This window comes from Typopeltis vanoorti, chromosome 11 (genome assembly GCF_054136105.1).
Source record: "Typopeltis vanoorti isolate ZY-2024b chromosome 11, IOZ_Tvanoo_1.0, whole genome shotgun sequence".
NCBI lineage: Eukaryota > Metazoa > Arthropoda > Arachnida > Uropygi > Thelyphonidae > Typopeltis > Typopeltis vanoorti.
In genome coordinates, this window is record NC_143559.1 from 125,758,897 (window position 1) to 125,783,480 (window position 24,584).

The window sequence follows — 24,584 nt, forward strand, 5'->3', positions numbered from 1 at the left end:
ATGTGCAGACTTTGTTTGCTCACACTTGGATAAAGGATTAAACTAAACTTATTATAGTCTAACCAAGTGAAAAATAAACTCTCAACAAAACTCTAATCAAAGAGTATTTATTTTCCCACAGAAATGAGGAATCTCTGTTCAAAATAATTGTATAAATTATGTCGGCCTGGCAGGCCAAGTGGATAGCATATCCGCTCTCCAGTCAAAAGGCTATGGGTTCGAATCCCGCCGTGGGCACGAATGTTTGTGAAAAATACTAGTGGTGGTGGTCAGCGGTAGATGGCGTTGGTGTAGATGATGAACGTAGTTGAGTGGTGGTGATGGAGAGTTGTGGAGTAGGTGTCCTCCCTCAATGAGTCCTTGGATTCCCTGCAGGTGGTAGGTAATAATAAAAAATATTCGATTTTTTCGTTAGATGGATGAGCAGTAGTATCAAGCTTGATCTGCAAAAAAAGAAAATGTTATGGAGAATGTACAAGGAGAAAGGCGATCAGTACACCCATGAGCAATACAAGGCTCAAGCTAGGAAGGTTACCAGCATAGTAAGAAAAGCTAAATCAGATTATAAGAAGACCTTAGCCAAAGAGATCAAGAGTAATCCCAAAGAGTTCTTCTGCTATGTAGCAAGTAAAAGGAAGAATGACTTCAGAAGGATAACTTTAGTGGGTGCTGATGGTATTGAGGTGACAAATTCAGATGTAATAGTCGAGTTACTGAGTGATCACTTTTCAAAAGTCTATCACCCAAGTGAGGATATCTCTGTACCTGTAGCAATAACTAATGTGATAATTGAAGTTAAGAAATCAGAGGTATTAAATATATTGCAAAATTTAAATGCAAACTGCTGTAGGTTTAGATGGAATATCAGCTTGGGTGTTGCATGAATGTTCAAAGGAATTGTCAATGAATCTTACTTGGTTATTAACTTAAGCTTTAACTCTGGTATGATCCCTAGGGACTGGAAGGAAGGCAAAGTAGTTCCTTTGCATAAAGGTGGCTCTAAAATTGCGATAGTTAATTACAGGCCAATCACCATCTCGGGAGTGGTGGTAAAAGTATTGGAAAAGTTGTTAAAGACAAAATTCAAGAATGGGTTGATCAGGACTCTGTGAATGGGCCATTGTTGTTTCATTTGTTTCAGTTGTTTGCCATTTATGCAACGTTAGGTAGCACAATAAAATATCAAGCTGATGTTGAGAGTTTGCAGGATGATTTAAATAAGCTGGCAAAATGGGCAAAGGGTAATGGATGTCAGTTCAACATGGAAAAGTATAAGGTGCATTTTGGGATTAAAAGATTACCGGCTGTGTACTACATTGATGGAACGGTACTCCAAGAGATTGATGAGGCTAGGGACTTAGGGGTGTTGGTGGATAGGGAGATGAAGTTCAGGGGACACATTGCTAAGGTGTCCAAGATTACACATAGGATTACGTGGTTATTGAGGAACACACTAACATCCAGAGATAAAGAGGTTATTATTCCTGTTTATAAAGCGTTGATACTTCCACATTTGGATTACTGTGCTCAGGTCTGGTCGCCTGGATTCCTTGGAGATGAGGAGGTTGTGGAGAGGGTTCAGAGAACAGTGACTAAGTTGGTGAGTGATGTAAAAAATGCTCCCTACATTAATAGATTGAGAGCTTGTGGAATGCATAGGTTGGTTCATAGGCAGAGAAGAGGGGATATGATAGAAACATTTAAATTACTAAAAGGTTTTTATAAGATTGATGCAGGGGAAATGTTTCAGCTGTGTGATAGTGATGGAAGAACAAGAGGTCATCCCTGGAAATTAAAGAAGAGTGTGGTTAACAAGGGTGTGAGAACGAGTTTTTTCACCTGGAGGATGGTGAATGAGTGGAATTCATTGCCTGACTCAGTTGTGAGTTCTTCATCTGTAAATGAATTCAAGAAGAGATATGATAGATATTGTTTTGCTAGTTCGGGTCTCCCGTGATGAGTCTACTGACTACATGGAGATACCCATAATAATAATAATAATTATTATTATTATTATTGATGTTTTAAGGATACTTGTTATATAAAAACTGAATAACATATGCACGTAAACATATATTATCTCGCCCCAACCACTCTATCAGGCAATGCATTCCACGGCTCAACCACCCTCCATGCAAAGAAACCACTCCTCACCCTCTTGCTCACAGTTTCCTTTCGTAACTTCCAGGGATGGCCTCTTGTCATCACTCCTTCCCGCTGTTCAACCAAGTGAAAGAACTCCCCAGTGTCAACCCTGTAACCACCTCTCAACCGTTTAAAAGTCTCAATCATATCACCTCTCCTTCTTCTATCTACCAAACTCTGCAGTCCACATTCCCTCAGCCGATTCTCATAACTATCCTTGTACAGTCCTGAGACCATCTTTGTCATCTGTCTTTGTATCTTTTCCACAGTTAATTTATCCCCTTCAAATCCTGGGGACCAAATCTGAGAACAATAGTCCAAGTGTGGTCTGATCAGAGACTTATACAACAGAATGATAACCCTCATCTCTGCAGGTCAGTGTCCTTCTCATAATTGCAGAAATCCTCTGTGTTACCTTCACCACATTTGCAATATGTCCCTTAAACTTCAGGTTTCTATCAATCATCAACCCCAGATCTCTCGTCTCCCCAACTTCCTGCAGTATAACTCCTCCCATAGAGTATCCAGCATCCCATCGATGTTTCCCAAACCTCCAGACCTTACATTTTGCTGCATTAAACTGAGACCCCCATTCATTTGCCCATCTATCTAGCTTATTCAAACCCTCTTGCAGGGCTACCACATCTGCACTATTACTAATAATCCTTCCCAGCTTCGCATCATCTGCAAACAACTGAATATTACCTTGCAATCCACTGGCAATGTCATCGATATAAAGGTTAAACAATATAGGTCCTAGTACTGAGCCCTGTGGGACCCCACTTGTAACCTTCTGTCTCCTTGAAACCACTCCACCATACACAACTCTCTGATACCTATCACACAGTCAATCCTGAATCCAGTTGACTAATCTGACATCCAGACCCATGTGTTGCAACTTAAATATCAGCTTATCATGTCAGCCTGTCAAATGCCTTTGCTAAGTCTAAGAAAATTGCAGTATATGCCTTTCCCTCATCTAATGTTCTTGTAACTTTATTATAAAAGGCTAGCATATTGCTATAAATAGAGCGCCCTTTCACAAATCCATGTTGATTCTCACATATAACATAACCCTCATCTGCCCAGTGCTGTATACGGTCCCTCACTACTTTCTCCAAGATCTTAACAACTACTGATGATACACAGATTGGTCTATAATTAGATACTTCCAGTCTGTTACCACCCTTATGCAATGGCACTATCTTACCTTCCTTCCATTCCCTGGGCACCTTTCCCTGCAGCCTTTCATTGAAAAGCCAGGTCAAAGGCACTGTCAGTTCCCTAGCACATTCTCTCAAAACTCATTGTGAAATACCATCCAGTCCAACAGCTTTATTGACATCCAGAGTTCTCAGTATCTCAAACACACTCTCCTCCTCTACCTCTAAACCTTGAACCTGCCCTATCCCTCTAGCATTAAAACTGACTCCTCCAGGATGAAATACTCCAAAATAGTGGTCATTGAACAATTCCACTATGTCCTCTGCATCAGTCACTCTATTCCCATTTTTATCCCACAATATCATTCTTCCACAGTCATTTCTTCTCCTACTGGCCACATAGCTAAAAAATTCCCTAGCATTTTCTTTGGATCTTAGGGCCAATCTCCTCTCATATTCCAGTTTTGTTTTCCTTATCACACTAGTCATTCTTCTGGCTTGTGTCTTATATTCTTCACGCATCCTCTCTTCACCTGTCTCCTTATATCTCTTCCATAGCCTCTTTTTCACATGCAATTCCTGTTTAATATTGTTTGTCATCCACTTTACTCAAAATTGTGTCCTCTTCTTCACTTGTGGTATACAACTTACCATTGCTGCTAACAAATATTCTTTCACAATTTCCCACGCACTAACGATATCCCGGTCTTCCAATTCCTCCCTCCATGAAACTTCCCAAAGTTGACGTCTAAGCCTATTGTAATCACCTGCATTATAATTCCACATAAGTTCCCGTGTCTTTGATACTCCTGCATGTCTAATCATTTTCCAAGTCAAAACCATATGGTCACTCTCTCCAACTGGTGGGAGAGATGTCATCTCAGTAATTATCAACTCTTCTGATGCTATAACCAAATCTAAAACTCTTGAACCTCTTGTTCCCTCTGTTATATGTTGCCTAAGACGTTTGTCCCTCAAGAATATTAGAAATTCCATTCCCCTATTGCTACATGCATCTTTCTCCCTCCAATTTATACTACTGTAGTTAAAATCTCCCATAACAATCATTCTTCTTGCACTTGCCAAACTTAGCTGTCTAAACATCTCCTGGTCCCCATCCTCCGTGCTCCTAGGTCTGTAGCAACACCCCACTAAATATCCTGTCTTGCCTACCTCTACCTCACACCATATGCTCTCAAAATCATTTGTCTCACTTTCTTCCAAAGCATCCACTCTTAGAGGACATAGGTCATCACTTATCATAAGCAGTACCCCACCACCACGCTTTCCCCTCCTATCCTGACGAAAAATGCTATACCCAGCGACTTCTATTCCTGTTATTATATCCCCTTCTGTCAACCATGTCTCAGTGATCCCAATAATTTTTGGCCAGGCTGATGCTATCTGCGCCACCAATTCCTCTCCCTTATTCCGGATACTCCTGGCATTAGTATAAAGCATATAAATGCCACTGTTTCTATACCCAGCATTATCTCTTCTAGACTCCACTGGGCTCAGTGTTACCTGACATTGTCACCCTTCTCCCAAGTATCCATTCCCACAAGAGGCCACCCCTGCTATCATCCTCCCTGGGACACACTGACTCTTTCAGAACAGCAATCTCTCCAGATGCCTACGTCCTTCCTCATTCAAATGTAAACGGTCTCTCGCATACAATTCCTCTCTTTCCTCAAACGTACTCTAAGCATCCACATATACCAGTCCTCTCTTGTCACACATTCTTGCTATTATGCCATTCAATATCACCGCTCTTCTGCTCAGCTCATCATTATCATACCTAGGCAACACACACACGCTATTTTTCCTCTCTCTGTCTTCTTCCTTACAGTCTCAAGCAAAAACCTCATATCTCTCGCTGCCCGACTTACATTACCACTCAAGTCATTCCTTCCTACCATCACAATCATCTCATCCACCCTTTCACTTCTCTTAATTGCCATAGCCACCCTTTCTATTGTTCCTCATGGCAAACACTCCTCACGCATCCTATCTTGAACACCACGAATCATTGAGTCGCAATACATTATACCTCTTACCATTCCCTCTCTCCTATTGTTTCCATTCTCTACTCTTCTTTCATTCCCATAGGTCTTTCTCATTCCCTCTCCTCTACTGTTATTCTCTCTTCTAGCATTTTCATACCTCTCTCTCCTACTGTTTCCATTCTCTCCTCTTCTAGCACTCCCATACATCTCTCTCCTACTGTTTCCATTTTCTCCACTTCTAGCACTTCCATATCCCTCTCTCATTCTGTCTCTCCTACTGTTTCCATCCTCTCATCTTCTAGCATTCCCATACCTCTCTCTCATTCCATCTCTCCTACTGTTTCCATTCTCTCCTCTTCTAGCACTTCCATATTTCTCTCTGATTCCGTCTCTCCTACTGTTTCCATCCTCTCGTCTGCTAGCATTCCCATACCTCTCTCTCATTCCCTCTCTTTTACTGTTTCCATTCTCTCCTCTTCTAGCACCGCCATACCTCTCACTCATACTCCCTAAATTCTCTCTCTCCTACTCTGATTCTCCTTGCATTTATCTCTTCCATTCTCCTTGCATTTATCTCTTCCATTCTCCTAATCTTATCTTTCATACTTCTGCTCTCATTCACAAGACATTCCACCTCCTCTTTCAACTCATCTATCTCCCTCTGCAGGTCAGTCACTCTTAATCTAAATTCATTCTCCCAAACAAAACCATCTCCTAAACTTTCACAGTCACTCACACCTTCTACACTATCAACTATTATTTTCTCATTCATATATATCTTTTTTTCATTCTCTCCTATCACACTACTTGTCTTCCTACATTCATTCCCCGTTCCTGGAGCAACAAAGTCGGATATCGATATTTCTAATGCACTTATTTCCTCCAACTGCCTTCATTTTGCACATATATGCTCTCCGCTCTCTTTCACAAGCCACATATCTAATTCCCGAGATGCATACATGCCGCAAGTACTGCATGCCACAAAGTCCCTTATCATATTGCTAATAATTGAGTTCTTAAATGGCGGAGGACTTGGCAATCATTTAAAAATAGAACAAGCCACGTGATATTATTATTATTAATATTATTATTCCGGGCAACTCCAAGGAGTCGATAGACTCATCAAGGGAGTCCCTAACATCATGTCAAGAACAACTATTCAACATTCACGCAGTAACTATCATACCTTGCCTTAAACTCATTCACGGTTGTAGCACCCACAACAGACTCTGGCAGCTTATTCCACTCATTCACCACTCTCCAAGTAAAAAAACCTAGCTCTAACACCCTTGTCAACCACATTCTTGCCCAGCTTCCATGCATGGCCCCTAGTCCTCCCACCACCACCAGTCCTATTTTCAAAAATATCTTCTGGATTAATCTTATAGAAACCCTCCAGTAATTTGAATGTCTCAATCATATCACCCCTCTTCCGCCTATCGACCAATTTCTGTAACCCACAAATCTTCAACCTATTCTCATAAGGTTCATTCCACAGACCTGCTATCATCTTGGTCACTCGTCTCTGGATCCTCTCCACTACCTCCCCATCACGAAGAAACCCTGGTGCCCATAACTGGGCACAGTAGTCCAGATGGGGTCTTATCAAGGCTCGATACAGAGGAACAACAACTTGTTTGTCTGCATGTTAAAGTATTTTTCAGAAGCCAAGTGATTTGATGAGCTGATTTAGCCACTTTTGCAATGTGCCCCCTAAACTTCAATTCTCTAACACTCCCAAATCTCTGGCCTCATCAATCTCCTGGAGTACGGTTCCACCCATGTGATATACTGCTGCTATTCTTTTGACCCCAAAATGCATAACCTTAGACTTTGCCACATTAAATTGACATCCATTTTTCCTAGCCCAGTCTTCCAAACTATCCAAATCATCGTGTAAAATTTTGACATCCCATGCACTCACAATTACTCTACCCAATTTTGCATCATCAGCAAACAAGTTAACACTTCCTCTCAGATCCTTACCTATATCATTGATGAACAAATTGAAAAGCAGCAGTGGTCCAAGAACAGAGCCCCTTATATAACATAACATCACGCGGCTTGTTCTATTTTTAAATGATCTATTGTTAGTATTCCACCTTGTATTTTTTTTCTTCTTTTAAACTGTTCTTGTAGTGCCACTGAATATGGTCTGCTTTCAGACCGAAATATTTGGTTAATTAAATATTTTTCTTGTGTTTACGTGCATATATTATTCAATTATTATTATTATTATCCACCCGACCTCCATGGAGTCAGGCTCATCGTGGGAGGTACTCACTATTGCATACAATGCTCATCCAACTGCGTCTTAAGCTGATTCAATGTGTCCACATTCACAACACACTCAGGCAATGCATTCCACTTACCAGCCACCCTCCATGCAAAGAACCTGCTTCTCACTCCTTTGCTCACACCCTCCTTATACAGTTTTCAGCAATGGCCTCTTGTTCTACTTCCCTCTCCAATTCTATGAAAAATCTCTTCCACGTCTACCTGATAACAACCCCTGACCAGTTTATATGTCTCAATCATACCCCCCCCCCACCTCTTCCTCCTATTCACGAGGCTCTGCAACTTACATTCCCTCAATCTGTCCTCGTACCCCACATTCCAAAGACCACTGACTACCTTTGTGAATCTTCTCTGTACCCTTTCCAACATATCCTCATCACCATGAAAATCCTGCTGACCAAATCTGTGCACAATAATCCACATGAGGCCTGATCAAGGCCTTATACAATGGAATCATAACTCCTCTATTTCTGCATGTCAGGGTTCTCCACATCATTGCCATTATTCGATTTGATATCCTCACAACTTGTGCAATGTGGCCTCTGAGTTTCAGGTCCTTGTCCACCATCACACCTAGATCTCTCATCTCCTCTACTTCTGTTAACTTTTCCCCACCAAGTATACACTTGGTTGGGAAATGTATACATAGGGCCAGTTTGCCTGGTTGTGGGAGGAAAAACTTAAGATAAACTGGGGGAGAAAAACTCTACTGCCCATGGCCAAGACTCGCTAACTTGGCTATGTCTGAGAAAGATGGGAATCGAGCCCAGGACACTCCTTTCCCAGGCATGTGGTTGCGAAGCACATAGCCACTAGGCTAAGCATACAGACACTATCACTATATTAATATATTTATTTATAGTTCATGTGTTTAAGAAGCAAAATTATATTCTAACAGGATTCCTTTATGTGGATAGCATATACTACTGAAGTAGAGGTGTATTTATTTCTAGTTTATAAAAGCACAGCCTCCAAACTAAACTTTTATACATCTATAAACAAATAGCATTCATCAGGCTCATCTTTTCTCCATGGTAAAACACAAGGTTTGTGTTTTGCACTGATGTTAATGATGCTTTATAGATAAAAACTTGTTTTACTTTGGTTGAAAACAAAGTAATCTGTATGCAATTTTTAAGTGGTGCCAACCATGTACTCATAATACAATTGGTGAACGTGACCATGAGGTGATTATCTGGATGGTTGCCAGCAGTGCAAGGACCCCTGTGAAAAAAGGGTATATGTGGAACTATAAGGGGGGGGGGGATTATGAAGAGCTCAGGAGACAGCTTGCGGGTGTAGCATGGAATGAGGAGTTAGCTGGAAGAGAGATCAATGCAGCTTGGAGGATTTTCAAAAACTATTTAGTAGATGCAATGTCTAAATCACAATGCCCTTTTTCTCTATGCGATACAGAGAAAAAGGGCATTGTGGAGGCAGCATAAGAGAAGTGGAAGTAACCAATTTCATTAGGCCTACAAAGACCAGGCAAGGAGGGTGACTTGGTTGGTGAGAGTAGCTAAAGAGAGGTATGAACAGCAGTTAGCTAATGAAGCCAAAAAGAATCCTAGGGAGTTCTTTCGATATATAGCCAGCAAAAGAAAGAATGACTATGGAAGGATAACACTGATTGCAGGAAATGGTATGAAGACAGCTGTTGCAGAATGTGTGGCAGAGATACTTAATGAGCAGTTCATAAAGATCTTTCAATCTTGTGAATGTGACTTCATGGAGAGATTGAGAGCAGTTGATGATGGGGAGGAGAGACTGACTGTAAGTGAGCAAGAGGTGTTTGGGGAGTTGAGTAAACTAGATGTAAATAAGGCTGTGGGACTTGATAATATATCACTGCGTATTCTGAAGGAATGTGCCAGAGAGTTGACACCTGCCTTGACATATTTTTTTAATACGAGTCTTGCACTTGGTCAAGTTCCTAAAGAGTGGAAGAATGGCAAGATTGTGCCACTTCATAAAGGAGATGATCGAACTCAAGCATCAAACTATAGGCCTATCTCTGTGTCAGGTGTTGTGGTTAAGTTGTTGGAGAAGCTTGTGAGAACTAGGATCCAGAGATGTTGGGTTGACAACAATGGTATAATCTTTGATGGATAGCATGGATTTGCTAAAGGGAGGTCATGTTTTAGTAATCTACTTACTTATTACAATAAAGTGACTGCTTCCTTGGACAGAGGAGAAGGATACACAGTAATATACTTGGATTTTGCAAAGGCTTTTGATAGAGTACCTCATGATAAGTTGACCATCACACTAGAGCAGATGGTGTTGGATATTAGATTAGTGCATTGGATTGAAGACTGGCTATCTGATAGGTATCAACAAGTTGTGTATGGGGGTGCGATATCCAGGAAAAGGAAAGTCACTAGTGGAGTGCCTCAGGGGTCTGTTTTAGGGCCATTACTATTTAACTTGTATATTAATGATATTGGCGAAGATTTGGATGGAGATATTCATTGTTTGCAGATGATGCAAAGTTGGGATGAACAATAAAGAGTAGTGAAGATGTTGTGGCCTTGCAAGAAGACTTGAATAAATTGAGTGATTGGGCAAGCAAATGGGGATGTGAGTTCAATGTTGCAAAATGTAAGGTTTTAAAATTTGGAAAACAAAGATGGGATGCAGAATTTATGCTTGGTGAGAATATATTGTTGGAGGTAGAGGAAATAAGAGATCTGGTGAGTGATAGTGGATAAGGATCTAAAATTTAGGAGACACATCGCCAAAATTGTGAAGACAACACAAAGACTTCTGGGAATGATGCGGAGGACACTGATGTGTACAAGTAGGGAGATTCTTGTTCCATTGTAGAAGGCTTTGATTAGGCCAAACATGGACTATTGTGCCCAGATTTGGTCACCGGGTTTTCAGAAGGATGAAGAGATGTTGGAAAGGATCCAAAGGTGACTGACTAAGGTAGTTTCTGACCTCTGGAATGTTGAGTATGAGGAAAGATTGAGAAGATGTAATTTGCAGAGTCTGGTGGAGAGAAGGAAGAGGAGAGATATGATAGAGACCTACAAGTTAGTAAGGGGTTGTTGTAAGATCAATGGTGGAGAAGTTCTACAGAGAATAGTGGGAGATCAGGGGAGAACCAGAGGCCATCCCTGGAAACTATATAAAGAGGGTGTGAGTAGGGGAGTGAGAGGCAGGTTTTTTTCATGCAGAGTTGTGAATGATTGGAATGCCTTGCCTGAGAGTGTGGTGTCTGCAAGGAGTTTGAGTGTGTTGAAGACACGGTATGATGAGCTGTGTGTGTATGTGTGTGTGTGTGTGATAAAAGGACCTCCCAGATGAGTCTTTGACTCTATGAGGTCTTGGGATATAATAATAATAATAATAATCCCTGCTGCAACATATGCAGGGAACCAAAGTCCAACCTTGACTGCTCACTTTACATCTGAAGTGCAATTCATAAATTTTCTTGACCTCAGAATGGAATGTTTGTTTTGCATATTTTAATGTCATTTCACTACACAACAAAATGACATTGCACTCTTCAGTTCATGCACATAAGAGAGGACACACAACTTTAACTTTAAAACAGCAATTATAATAATATAGTAGCAAGTAACAGACATCTTATTTACATATATATATCAATTATAATCTTATGTGGCAAGTAAGAGGAAGAATTGCTATGGAAGATTAACCTTAATGAGTGATGATGGTCACAAGGTGACAAAAGCGTATAAAATAGTTACGTTACTGAGTGACCACTTTGCAAGGGTATATCATCCTAGTGAGGTTACTGCTTTAACATATGTGACAGACACTAATGCAGGAACAGAGTTGCATGAATTGGAGGTTCTTGGGTTATTGCAGAATCTCAATGCAAATACAGCTGTGGGATTAGATGGGATATCAGGGTGAGTTTTGTGAGAATGTGCAAGGGAACTGGAAATGCCTTTGACTATTATTATTATTACTATTATTATTATGTGACACCTCCAGGGAGTCCAATGACTTCTCGAGGGAGGGCATCTGCTCTCCAGCTCTCTGTCTCCACCAACTACAACTAACCACAACTACAACAATGCCATCTACTGCCCACCACCATCACTAGTATTTCCACAGGCAATCACAAACATCCATGTCCATGTCAGGATTCAAACCCGCAGCCTTTTGGCTGGGGAGTGGATACACTAACCACACAGCCAACCAGGCAAGGCTGACGAGGCTCTTTAATTTAAGTATCAGCTCTGGTAGAGTTCCAAGGGAGTGGAAAGAAGGCAAAATAATTCCCTTGCATAAGGGTGGTTCTAAGACTGCAGTAGAAAATTATAGACCAATCAATATCTCAGGAGTGGTGATATAAGTACTGGAAAAATTGGTCAAAAATAGAATTCAAGAATGGGCAGATAAAAATATGATACTGTATGAGGGAGGGGGGAACATGACTTTCTGAAGGGTTGGTCATGCCTTAGTAAATTACTAACTTTTTTTATAATAGCTGAGTTGGATAAAGGAAATGGCTACACGATGATTCTGCTGGATTTTGCAAAGGCATTTGACAGAATACCTAATGGAAGTCTGTTATGCAAATTAGAACAAATGGGGATGAATATAACACTGGTTAAGTGGATAAGAGGGTGGCTGCTGGACAGATATCAAAAAGTGTATGGAGTATATGGAGGGCAGAATAGAGGCAAAAATAGGTGGTTAGTTGTTGCCACAAGGTTCAGTGCTGGGACCGTTGCTGTTTAATTTGTACATAAATAATATAAGAAATAACTTGAAAGGAAATATTCAATTGTCTGCTGATGATGTGAAATTAGTAAGTAATAGTTAATCAAGGCGATATGGAGAGCTTGGAGGACAATTTAAATAGGTTCAGTATGGGCAAAAGATAATGGATATCAGTTCAATGTGGAGAAATGTAAAGTTATGCATTTTGGGATAAACAGATTACAAGCTGTGTATCACATTGATGGCACTGTACTCCATGAAATAGAGGAAGCTAGAGATTTAGGTGTGGTAGTAGACAGAGAGTTAAAGTTTAGAGGATATATTGCTAAGATGGCTAAGGTTATATATAACCAAGTGGAAAAATTTCGACAGCTAAGGTAGCCCATAAGATTACTTAGCTATTGATGAGGATGTTGTTATTCCTCTTTATAAGGCCTTGATACTTCCACATCTGGATTACTGTGCTTAAGTCTGGTCTCCTGGGTTTCTTGGGGATGTGGAAGCAGTGGAAAAGATTCAGAGGTGAGTGGCCAAGATGGCAAGTGGTCTGTGGAATGTTCCCTATGAAGATAGATTGAGGGTGTGTGGGTTGCAGAAGTTAGTTGATAGAAGAAAAAGAGGGGATATGATAGAAACATTTAAGTTGCTTAAAGGGTTTTATAGGACTGATGCAGAGGAAATGTTTCAGCACTTGGCTGGAGAGGCCAGAACAAGGTGTCATCGCTGGAAGTGAATAAAGGTGTGGTTAGTAGGTGGTGTGAGGACTAGATTTTTTGCTTGGAGAGTTGTGAATGAGTGGAATGGGTTGCCAGTCAGTTGTGAGTGCTTTGTCTGTTAATGGATTCAAGGAGATGTATGATAGATTGTGTGGATAGTTCGTGTCTCCCATAATGAGTCTTCGACTCCTATAATAATAACAAAGATCCTCTGTGCAACAACAAATGAGAAACTACAAGCATATGGATGCAAAACCAGTTAGTGCTCATAGAAGCAGATGTGGCAGCATAATCTTTGTGAACTTGCATGCTCTAGAGAGCGTCAACCTCAAACTGATTAAATATAAAAATATAAGTTTTCTTAAACAAGCTGTGGGTGATTAGAACAATATGCACTTCATTTTTGTATTTAGGAAATAGCATACAATTACCTTAAAATCACTACTTTTTAATATATAAATTATTTTTATATATTATATAAAAATAAACAATATTTTTAATAAATAAACATCTATTTATCCAATACAAAACTATTGGATAAATAGATGTTTTTGAGTATGCGAACTTGAATTATAATAAAGAATATCATTTTAGAATCTTCAACTTTCTAAATACCTGAATCCTAATGAACAGTGTGTGTGTGTGTGTATCTTATTCAAATTGTACTTAATTTAACAGCGCAACATTTGCATCTTTCCAGACAACACATGCTACTCAGTGGATGCTATATCTTATGGCAAAACATCCTGAATGTCAAGAATATCTTCTGAATGAAATCAATCAGGTAATATTGCCAGGAGAAAAGATAGATGCAAAACATTTAGTAAAGCTCTCATATCTTAAAGGAATTATAAAGGAATCCCTTAGGTAGGTTTTTATGATAGAATTAGTTGTACTGTACTCTTTTGAAATCAAGCTTCAATTTTTTTTTTTTTTTTTTTTTTGTCGACTAAATGTTAAAGATACCAAGCAATTTTAAACCTGGTTTTTCTCCATTTCACAAGTAAGCAAACAGACAAACAAGTCAAGTTTGCGCCTGCAAGTGTTGCAAGTCTAGCTGATCCTACAGGTAGTGCAAGACCAAGGCAACTCATGGTAAAAGTCGAATAAGCTCTGATCACTAATCTTAATATTTATCCTTAATGCCAAAACACATCTCCTAGAGGAGATGTATGATGTTTTGTATTAAAGGCAAGGGGGCCACTACCCAGACCGGTTTCAACCTTTATTGAGGTGTATTTAACTAAAGACCTCTCTCTAAAAATTAGGACGATCCCTAGACCACTCCATAGTGGCTGAAAGACCGTCCACTCAATGACAGGCTCACCCCATCACCGAGAAGAACTTCTCATCGTTGGCTCTACCCAGTGGGAGGCTCACCCCACCACCAGCCAAAGCCATAATCTCAGCAGTGGCCCTACTCAGAGACAGGCAAAAACCTATCCCCAAGCAGAGCCTCTCAAAGCCAGCGGCCCCCATCAGTGGGAGCCAGGCTAGAAATAACAAGATTTTAGTAATACAGAGCTTATAAGTATTTTACCAGAACAAGTTACCATAAGGTGTTTTAACCTTATTAAATAAAAATCTTAGGAGGAGATATAAATGTAGAAAGTATTTTACCTTGGGTATAATAAATGTTAAAGATACCAAGCAATTTTAAACCTGGTTTTACTCCATTTCCCAAGTAAGCAAACAAACAAGTCAAGTTCACGCCTGCAAGTGTTGCAAGTCTAGCTGATCCTACAGGTAGTGCAAGACCAAGGCAACTCATGGTAAAAGTAGAATAAGCTCTGATCACTAATCTTAATATTTACCCTTAATGCCAAAACACATCTCCTAGAGGAGATTCTGGTAAAATACTTATAAGCTCTGTATTACTAAAATCTTGTTATTTCTAGCCTGGCTCCCACTGATGAGACCTCAATAAAGGTCGAAACCGGTCTGGGTAGTGGCCCCCTTGCCTTTAATACAAAACATCATACATCTCCTCCAGGAGATGTGTTTTGGCATTAAGGGTAAATATTAAGATTAGCAGAGCTTATTCTACTTTTACCATGAGTTGCCTTGGTCTTGCACTACCTGTAGGATCAGCTAGACTTGCAACACTTGCAGGCGCAAACTTGACTTGTTTGTCTGTTTGCTTACTTGGGAAATGGAGTAAAACCAGGTTTAAAATTGCTTGGTATCTTTAACATTTATTATACCCAAGGTAAAATACTTTCTTCTTTTTTTGTCAACATTTATTCCTTTTAACTGCAATACCACAAAAAAATTCTGAGGATCAGCTAGACTTGCAACACTTGCAGGTGCAAACTTGACTTGTTTGTCTGTTTGCTTACTTGGGAAATGGAGTAAAACCAGGTTTAAAATTGCTTGGTATCTTTAACATTTATTATACCCAAGGTAAAATACTTTCTTCTTTTTTTGTCGACATTTATTCCTTTTAACTGCAATACCACAAAAAAATTCTGAGTACAGTTCAGATAATTTCTCAAAATAAGCAGTTTTCATTTCCTTTCTAGAGCAATTTCATTTCTAGATTATAGATCTAGAAATGAAATGTAACTTTCTAAAACTATAATCTAGAAATGGAACTTAGTTTCATTTCCACTTCAAATATCACAGAAAAGGTCAAAGTGAGGCATGGGCTGACTAAGTTCTTGCTAAACATCAAAACTTGTGATAGCAAAGTAGGATTTTTAGTCTGCACAGGATGTTAAAATAGATCAGTCCAATCCTGATTACAGAACAGACTGGGATAACAGATTATGATTTTAAGTTCTTTAATGGAAGTTTTTTCAAGGAACATTAAGTTAGTCAGCTAGTCTTAGATGGAAGGATAAAGAGTTTTATTGCATTTATTTTTCTTCCTCTATTAGCTGTTGCTTCTCCTTCTGCTTAACAGCCTAGGTCACTACTGAACCTATTCGATAGGTTCAATTACAAGGGACTAATTACAACTATCCTATCAAAACTAGGTTTCAAATGTTGACAAATTAACTTTTTTTTAATGTCATGCTAGTGGTGAATGGATAGCCTCTGCAGGTGTAGACATCTAAGAATATCTCCAGGATAGATGAATTTCATCACACAGTGGGAGAACTAAATTACTACCGTACTGCTTAGTGGAGGCCTGAATGGGATGGAAAAAACTTCTGCATTTGGTTTCTAAGGCAGTTTTCAGATTATCTAAACTTTAGCTCGCCCACTGTCCTAAATGTACAACAGGATTGCAACCTTTTGTGAGATTTACATAAAAAAAAAAAGTTACCAGACTTATCATTAAATTATAATAGACAAGAAATTTTATTATTGTTTAATCCTAAAAAATGATGAACTTTTGTTCTTGATTTTTGAATTATTATTATTATTATTATTATTATTATTACCCAAGACCTCATGGAGTCAAAGACTCATCTGGGAGGTCCTTTTATCACACACACATCTCATCATACCATGTCTTAAACACACTCAAACTCTTTGCAGACGCCACAATCTCAGGCAAGGCATTCCAATCATTCACAACTCTGCACGAAAAAACCTGCCTCTCACTTCCCTACTCACACCCTCTTTATACAGTTTCCAGGGATGACCTCTGGTTCTCCCCTGATCTCCCACTATTCTCTGTAGAACTTCTCCACCATTGATCTTATAACAACCCCTTACCAACTTGTAGGTCTCTATCATATCTCCCCTCTTCCTTCTCTCCACCAGACTCTGCAAATTACATCTTCTCAATCTTTCCTCATACTCAACATTCCAGAGGTCAGAAACTACCTTAGTCAGTCGCCTTTGCACCTTTTCCAGCATCTCTTCATCCTTCTGAAAACCCGGTGACCAAATCTGGGCACAATAGTCCATGTTTGGCCTAATCAAAGCCTTCTACAATGGAACAAGAATCTCCCTACTTCTACACGTCAGTGTCCTCCGCATCATTCCCAGAAGTCTTTGTGTTGTCTTCACAATTTTGGCGATGTGTCTCCTAAATTTTAGATCCTTATCCACTATCACCCCCAGATCTCTTATTTCCTCTACCTCCAACAATATATTCTCACCAAGCATAAATTCTGCATCCCATCTTTGTTTGAATGATAGCCAAATTAACAAATTCTTAAAATGTTACCACATTTGCACCAATTAGTTTTGCCTACTGAATGCAACCAGCAGAGTGATTAAATAACCTTACTAGATTTCAAAGAATATGATACAGGTAATAGGTGCTATTTCCTGACTTCACTTTAGGTTAAGTAATGGGTGGTGACCAAGCATAAGCAAACAAAGTTTGTGCATCAAGTATCTTCACAACTAAGCTACTTGTATATAGAGGCTGATGACTTCATATCAGTTGCCTTAATTTCCCATAATGGAAAGCACACTACTTTTCTACATGTTGCTAGCGTTATGGGAATGGTCACTATCCATTTGGTCACCACCCACAAACTAACCTAAAGAGTAGTCAAGAAATAGCACCTATTGCCTGTATCATATTCTTTGAAATCTAGTAAGGTTACTTAGTCACTCTGCTGGTTGCATTCAATAGGCAAAATTAATTGGTGCAAAAATCTGTATTTCAAGCATGAGGTGCAAAACTGTATACTAGCACCAATCTATAGTTATCCTTGGTTAAACTATGAAGACAGAGGCTATTTGTTATGAAGTCAAATACTAACAGTATAAAAGCAAATCTATTCTGCTATTCATGATGTCGATAAATAATATTATTATTATTATTATTACCCAAGACCCTATGGAGTCAAAGACTCATCTGGGAGGTCCTTTTATCATATTAGTGGAGGCCAATCATTCACAACTCTGCATGAAAAAAACCTGCTTCTCACTCCCCTACTGACACCCTCTTTATGCAGTTTTCCAGGGATGACTTTTGGTTCTCCCCTGATCTACCACTGTTTTCTGTAAACCCTCTCCACCACTGATCCTATAACAATCCCTTACTAACTTGTAGTAAGGGGTTGTTATAGGATCAATGTTGGAGAGGGTCAATGTTGTTAACTCTCTATCATCTCTCCTCTCTTCCTCCTGTGTGCCAGACTCTACAAATTGCATCTTCTCAATCTTTCCTCATATTTAACATTCTAGAGGTTAGAAACTACCTTGGTCAGTCACATCTGGACCCTTTCCAACATCTCTTTGTCTTTCTGAAAACCAGGTGACCAAATCTGGCACAATAGTCCATGTGTGGCCTAATCAAAGCCTTATACAATGGAACAAGAATCTCCCTACTTCTAAAAGTCAGTGTCCTCCACATCATTCCCAGAAGCCTTTGTGTTGTCTTCACAATTTTGGCAATGTGTCCCCTAAATTTCAGATCCTTATCCACTGTCACCCCCAGATCTCTTATTTCCTCCACCTCCGACAATATAACCTCACTAAGCATAAATTCTGCATCCCATCTTTGTTTTTGTTTCCGAAATTTTAAAACCTTACATTTTGCAACATTGAACTGATGTTCCCCATTTCCATACCCAATCGCTCAATTTATTCAAGTCTTCTTGTAAGGCCATAACATCTTCTTTACTCTTCATGGTTCGTTCCAACTTTGGATCATCTGCAAACAACTGAATATCTCCATCCAAATCTTCACCAATATCATTAATATACAAGTTAAACAGTAATGGCCCTAAAACAGACCCCTGAGGCACACCACTAGTGACTTTCCTTTTCCTGGATATCGCTTCCCATACACAACTTGTTGATACCTATCAGAAAGCCAGTCTCCAATCCAATGCACTAATCTAATATCCATCCCTATCCAGTCTACTTTGACTATCAACTTATCATGTGGTAATCTATCAAAAGCCTTTGCAAAATCTAAGTATATTACTGTGTATCCTTCTCCTCTGTCCAAGGAAGCAGTCACCTTATTGTAATAAGTAAGTAGATTAAGCCCTCCTTCCACTCTTTAGGAACTTGACCCAGTGCAAGACTCGTATTAAAAAAAATATGTCAAGGCAGATGTCAACTCCATATGGACTGATAAATTTAACCAAATATATAAATCAGTTTAACCACTGCTACCTAACTATCTTTTCCCATACAAAACAAGAACTTCAATAATATTTTTATATTAGCAATCTGAATACAAGTTTAATCATATATATTGGCAAAATGATGAATTTTTCTTCTTGATTTTTGAATGGTAGCCAAATTAACAAATTCTTAAAATTAAAAAACTACATTTGCACCAATTAGTTTTTCCTACTGGAACAATTTTACCTTCCTTCCACTCTTTTGAAACTGGTGCCGTTGCAAAACTCTTGTTAAACAGCTAAGTCAAGAGTGACATTAACTCAATGGAACCCTTAAGACATGTGGTAATACATCATCAAGTCCTACTGCCTTACTGACATTAAGCTTAATTATACAATGGAAACATAACCACTTTATTTCTGCATGGTAAGGTCCTCAGCATCATTGTCATAATCTGATGTAATAACTTCACAGCTTGTGCAATGTGATCCCTGAACTTCAGGTTGTTGTTTGCCACCACTCCTAGATCTCTTGTTTCCTCAGCCTTCTTCAAAATTTCCCCATCAAATGTATACCTTAGTTGATTTCCAAATTTCAGAACCTTAGCTTTGTAATATTGAACTGATAGTTCCACTCTCTTGCCTACTTATACAATCTATTAAAGTCCTCCTGTAAGGCCATAACATCTCACTGTTCTCCCCAATTTTGCATCTCTACAAGCAGTTGTATAATTTTCAGTTAAACCCATCCCAATATCATTGATATTGGGATGGGTTTGGGAAGGTAGAGAAGTGAATAGAGAGAATGAATCGGATCGAGTGGGAAGGGATGTGGAAGAGCAGGAGAGTAAGACAGGAGAGATTAAAGAGGTGGTTATGAATGGGGAAGTGAGTGGTATGAGTATAGAAAATGAGAGAATGGGTGTGCAAGAAGAGCAGGGAAACGGGGAGGCTCAGGGTGGACAGGGGTACACAGCATGAGAAAGGTGGATGCTCCAAGAGGAGGTGAGCATGTGTAGGCAGGAAAGGAATGGGATGACCAGGGATCAAGAGGAAACAGTTGGAACTGAAAAGGGTTTTAAAATGAAGAAGTAGAAAGTTAAATGGCCCAGTCGAGCATGGAAGGATCACATCGAGTGAGTGGTAGTATCAGTGGAACTAGCTGTAGATCCAGAAATGAGCTATTGTGTTTGTATACAAATGCTAGAAGTATAAGAAACGAGGCAGATGAAATGGTTGCACTAATTGCATCTGTTCACCCAAAGATTGTTGGAATAAATGAGACATGGTTGGAAGAGGATGACATCCTGACAGGAATAGAGATGGAAGGGTATGATGTGTTTCGTGAGGACAGAGGGGGTAAAAAGGGAGGGAGAGTGCTATTGATGATAGAGAAAGAGTTATGTCCATATAAAGTGGAGATACAAGAGGGAAATAGTGCCAATGGTTTTGAGGCAGTATGGTGTGAGATAGAGGTGAATGGAATCAAATACTTGGTGGGATGTTGTTATAGACCAGGTAATGTGGATGGTGGTGGTGGTGATAATGAAATGTACAGTCAAATTAGCCAAGTAAATAAGAAAAGGGTGATCATTATGGGTGATTTTAATTATGACAATATAGACTGGAATGATGAGATAGCAACCGGAAGTAAAGAAAATGAGTTTCTTGAGTTTTTGAGGGATAACTACCTCAGACAGTATGTAACAGAAGGCACACGAGGATTGAGGGTCTTGGATTTGGTCATCTCATCAGAGGATGTAATTGTAACATACATCTTCAAGGCCCACCTTTCCTAATTGGGTTATGGGGGCAACAGCTGCAAGAGGAACTTCCAATGGTCACGATCCTCTGCCACCAAGCTCAGGTGTTCTGGTGGGATTCCCAAACGTGTCCACCTAAGGTTTTGGATATAATCTATCCAGCGAGTCCTTGGCCTTCCACGTGGCCTCCCATCCTCTGGCTTGGCAAAGAGGGCCTCTCTTGTGACATTCTGGCCAGGTGCCCGTACCAATGTAACTGTGATCTCTCAACACGGAGAAGCAGCGGTTGAGTATTGAGGATTTCCCGAATTGCAGAGCTTCTGACTCTGTCGAGTCTTGTCAGCCCCGCAACCCCTCAAAGGAACCTCATTTCAGCCACTTGGATTCGTGTCCGCATTCTTTCGGTCATTACCCAACTCTCATGACCATAGGTGAGGATGAGGACATAGACTGTATCGAAGACAGCCAGCTTTTGCCTTCTGGCTTAACTCCTGCTTCAATACTACCGAATGGCCAAGCTCCCGCAATATTGAGCTTGCTAAGCCAATTCGAGTATCTAGCTCTATGTCCCATTTTCCATCATTCGTGAATATGGACCCAAGGTATTTAAACTTCTCCATCTGCTCATTGGGACTCCATTTACATTTAGAGTGCACTGGGATGGTTGTTTTGAGACCACAAATGTTTCAGTTTTGGCCACACTGATCTTCATTCTGGCGTCTACACAAACAGCTACAAACCTATCCAGGGTCCGCTGGAGGTCATCTGTGGAAGAGCTAAGCAGAACTAGGTCATCTGCAAAAAGCAGACGTCCAATGCTACATCTTCCAATTCTGACACGCTATGTAATTGTAATTATGTAATTAATTATGTAATTAATATGTAATTGTAAATGAGGTGTCAAATCATCCACCAATTGGTGAGAGTGACCATGAGATGATTACCTGGGTGGTTGCCAGCAGTGCAAGGACCTCTGTGAGAAAAGGGTATATGTGGAACTACAAGAGGGGGTGATTATGAAGAGCTCAGGAGACAGCTTGCGGGTGTAGAGTGGAATGAGGAGTTAGCTGAAAAAGAGATCAATGCAGCTTGAGGGATTTTCAAAAACTATCTAGTAGATGCAATGTCTAAATGTATTCCAAGGGTGAGAAGGTTAAATAAGGTAGGTGTGAGATGGATGAATAAAGAGATTAAGCATGCAATACAGAGAAAAAGGGCATTGTGGAGGCAGCATAAAAGAAGTGGAAGTAACCAATTCCATGAGGTCTACAAATACCAAGCAAGGAGGGTGACTTGGTTGGTGAGGGTAGCTAAAGAGAGTTTATGAATAGCAGTTGGCTAATGAAGCCAAAAAGAATCCAAAGGAGTTCTTTCGATATATAGCCAGCAAAAGAAAGAATAATTATGGAAGGATGACACTGATTAGAGAAAATGGTATAAAGACAGCTGATGCAGAATGTGTGGTGGAGATACTTAATGAGCAGTTCATAAAGATCTTTCAATCTTGTGAATGTGACTTCATGGGATTGAGAGCAGTTGATGATGGGGAGGAAAGACTGACTGTAGGTGAGCAAGAGGTGTATGGAGAGTTGAGTAAACTAGATGTTAATAAGGCTGTGAGACTTGATAATATATCACCACGTATTCTGAAAGAATGTGCCAGGGAGTTGACACCTGCCTTGACATATTTTTTTAATACGAGTCTTGCACTTGATCAAGTTCCTAAGGAGTGGAAGGAGGGCAAGATTGTGCCACTTCATGAAGGAAGTGATCGAACTCAAGAATCAAACTATAGGCCTATCTGTATGTCAGGTGTTGTGGTTAAGTTGTTGGAGAAGCTTGTGAGAACTAGGATCCAGAGTTGGGTTGATAACAATGGTATTATCTTTGATGGACAACATGAATTTGCTAAAGGGAGGTCATGTTTTAGTAATCTACTTACTTATTACAATAAAGTGACTGCTTTTTTTGACAGTGGAGAAGGATACACAGTAATATACTTGGATTTCGCAAAGGCTTTTGATAGAGTACCTCATGATAGGTTGACCGTCTAACTAGAGCAGATGGGGTTAGATATTAGATTGGTGCATTGGATTAGAGACTGGCTGTCTGATAGGTATCAACAAGTTGTGTATGGGGGAACGATATCCAGGAAAAGGAAAGTCACTAGCGGAGTGCCTCAGGGGTCTGTTTTAGGGCCATTACTATTTAACTTGTATATTAATGATATTGGCAAAGATTTGGATGGAGATATTCAGTTGTTTGCAGATGATGCAAAGTTGGAACGAACCATGAAGTGTAGTGAAGATGTTGTGGCCTTACAGGAAGACTTGAATAGATTGAGTGATTGGGCATGGAAATAGGGATGTGAGTTCAATGTTGCAAAATGTAAGGTTTTAAAATTTGGAAAACAAAGATGGAATGCAGAATTTATGCTTGATGAGAATATATTGTTGGAGGTAGAGGAAATAAGAGATCTGGGGGTGATAATGGATAAGGATCTAAAATTTAGGGGACACATCACCAAAATTATGAAGACAACACAAAGGCCTCTGGGAATGATATGGAGGACACTGACGTGTGTAGAAGTAGGGAGATTCTTGTTCCATTGTATAAGGCTTTGATTAGGCCACACATGGACTATTGTGCCCAGATTCGTCACCGGGTTTTCAGAAGGATGAAGAGATGTTGGAAAGGGTCCAAAGGAGACTGACTATGGTAGTTTCTGACCTCTGGAATTCGAGTATGAGGAAAGTTTGAGAAGATGTAATTTGCAGAGTCTGTGGACAGGAGGAAGAGGGGGGGATATGATAGAGACCTATAAGTCGGTGAGGGGTTGTTATAGGATCAGTGCTGGAGAAGTTTTACAGAGAATAGTGGGAGATCAGGGGAGAACCAGAGGTCATCCCTGAAAACTGTATAAAGAGGGTGTGAGTAGGAGAGTGAGAGGCAGGTTTTTTTTGTGTAGAGTTGTGAATGATTGGAATGCCTTGCATGAGAATGTGGTGTCTGCAAAGAGTTTGAATGTGTTTAAAACACGGTATGATGAGCTGTGTGTGTGATAAAAGGACCTCCCAGATGAGTCTTTGACTCCATGAGGTCTTGTGGTTGTAATAATAATAATAATAGTATTATACAAGTTAATAACAGTGGCCCAAAAACAGATCCCTGAAGCACAACACTAATGACTTTATTCTTTTGGAATGCCACACTCCCATATACTTGCTAATACCTATCTGACAACTGGTTACCCATTATTATTACTATTACAGGCAACTGCAAGAAGTCCTTAAACTCATCAAGGGAGGCCCTAAACATCATGTCAAGAACTATCCAACATTTGTGCAGTATCTATCATACTTTCCTTTGAACTCATTCACAGTGAACTCACTAATCTAGCATCCAATTTCATTTGCTCCAATTTAGTTACGAACTTGTTATGAGGCAATCTATCAAAAGTCTTTGCAAAATCTAAGTATGCCACTGTATATTCATCTCCCTTGTCCGATACATGTATCACCTTATTATAAGTAATATTAAGTTGGTAAAACATGAATTCCCTTTAACAAACCCATGCTGACAATCACAGAGAATATGCTGTTATCAACACATTTCTGTATCCAATACTCATTGGAGAGATTAGCTCTCCAATACCAGAACTACATCTCTGGATATAAGATTGTCCTATAATTTGTAGCCTTAGCCTTATCACCACCTTTGTGAAGTGGAACAGTTTTACCTTCCTTCCACTACTTTGAAACTGGTGTTGTTGTGAAACTGTTGTTAAGCAGGTAAGCCAAGA

The 24,584-nt window shown here is 39.7% G+C and overlaps 1 protein-coding gene across 1 annotated transcript in view; it reads left to right on the top strand.

Moving 5' to 3' along the window:
• The window catches only part of sad (Cytochrome P450 family protein sad), a 170,737-nt gene that overhangs the window by 70,585 nt on the left and 75,568 nt on the right, over window positions 1–24,584 (top strand). Inside the window, exon 5 of the mRNA XM_090399952.1 lies at window positions 13,733–13,899. Within this exon, the coding sequence (XP_090256078.1) occupies window positions 13,733–13,899 (167 nt within the window). The remainder of the gene's footprint in view (window positions 1–13,732; window positions 13,900–24,584) is intronic.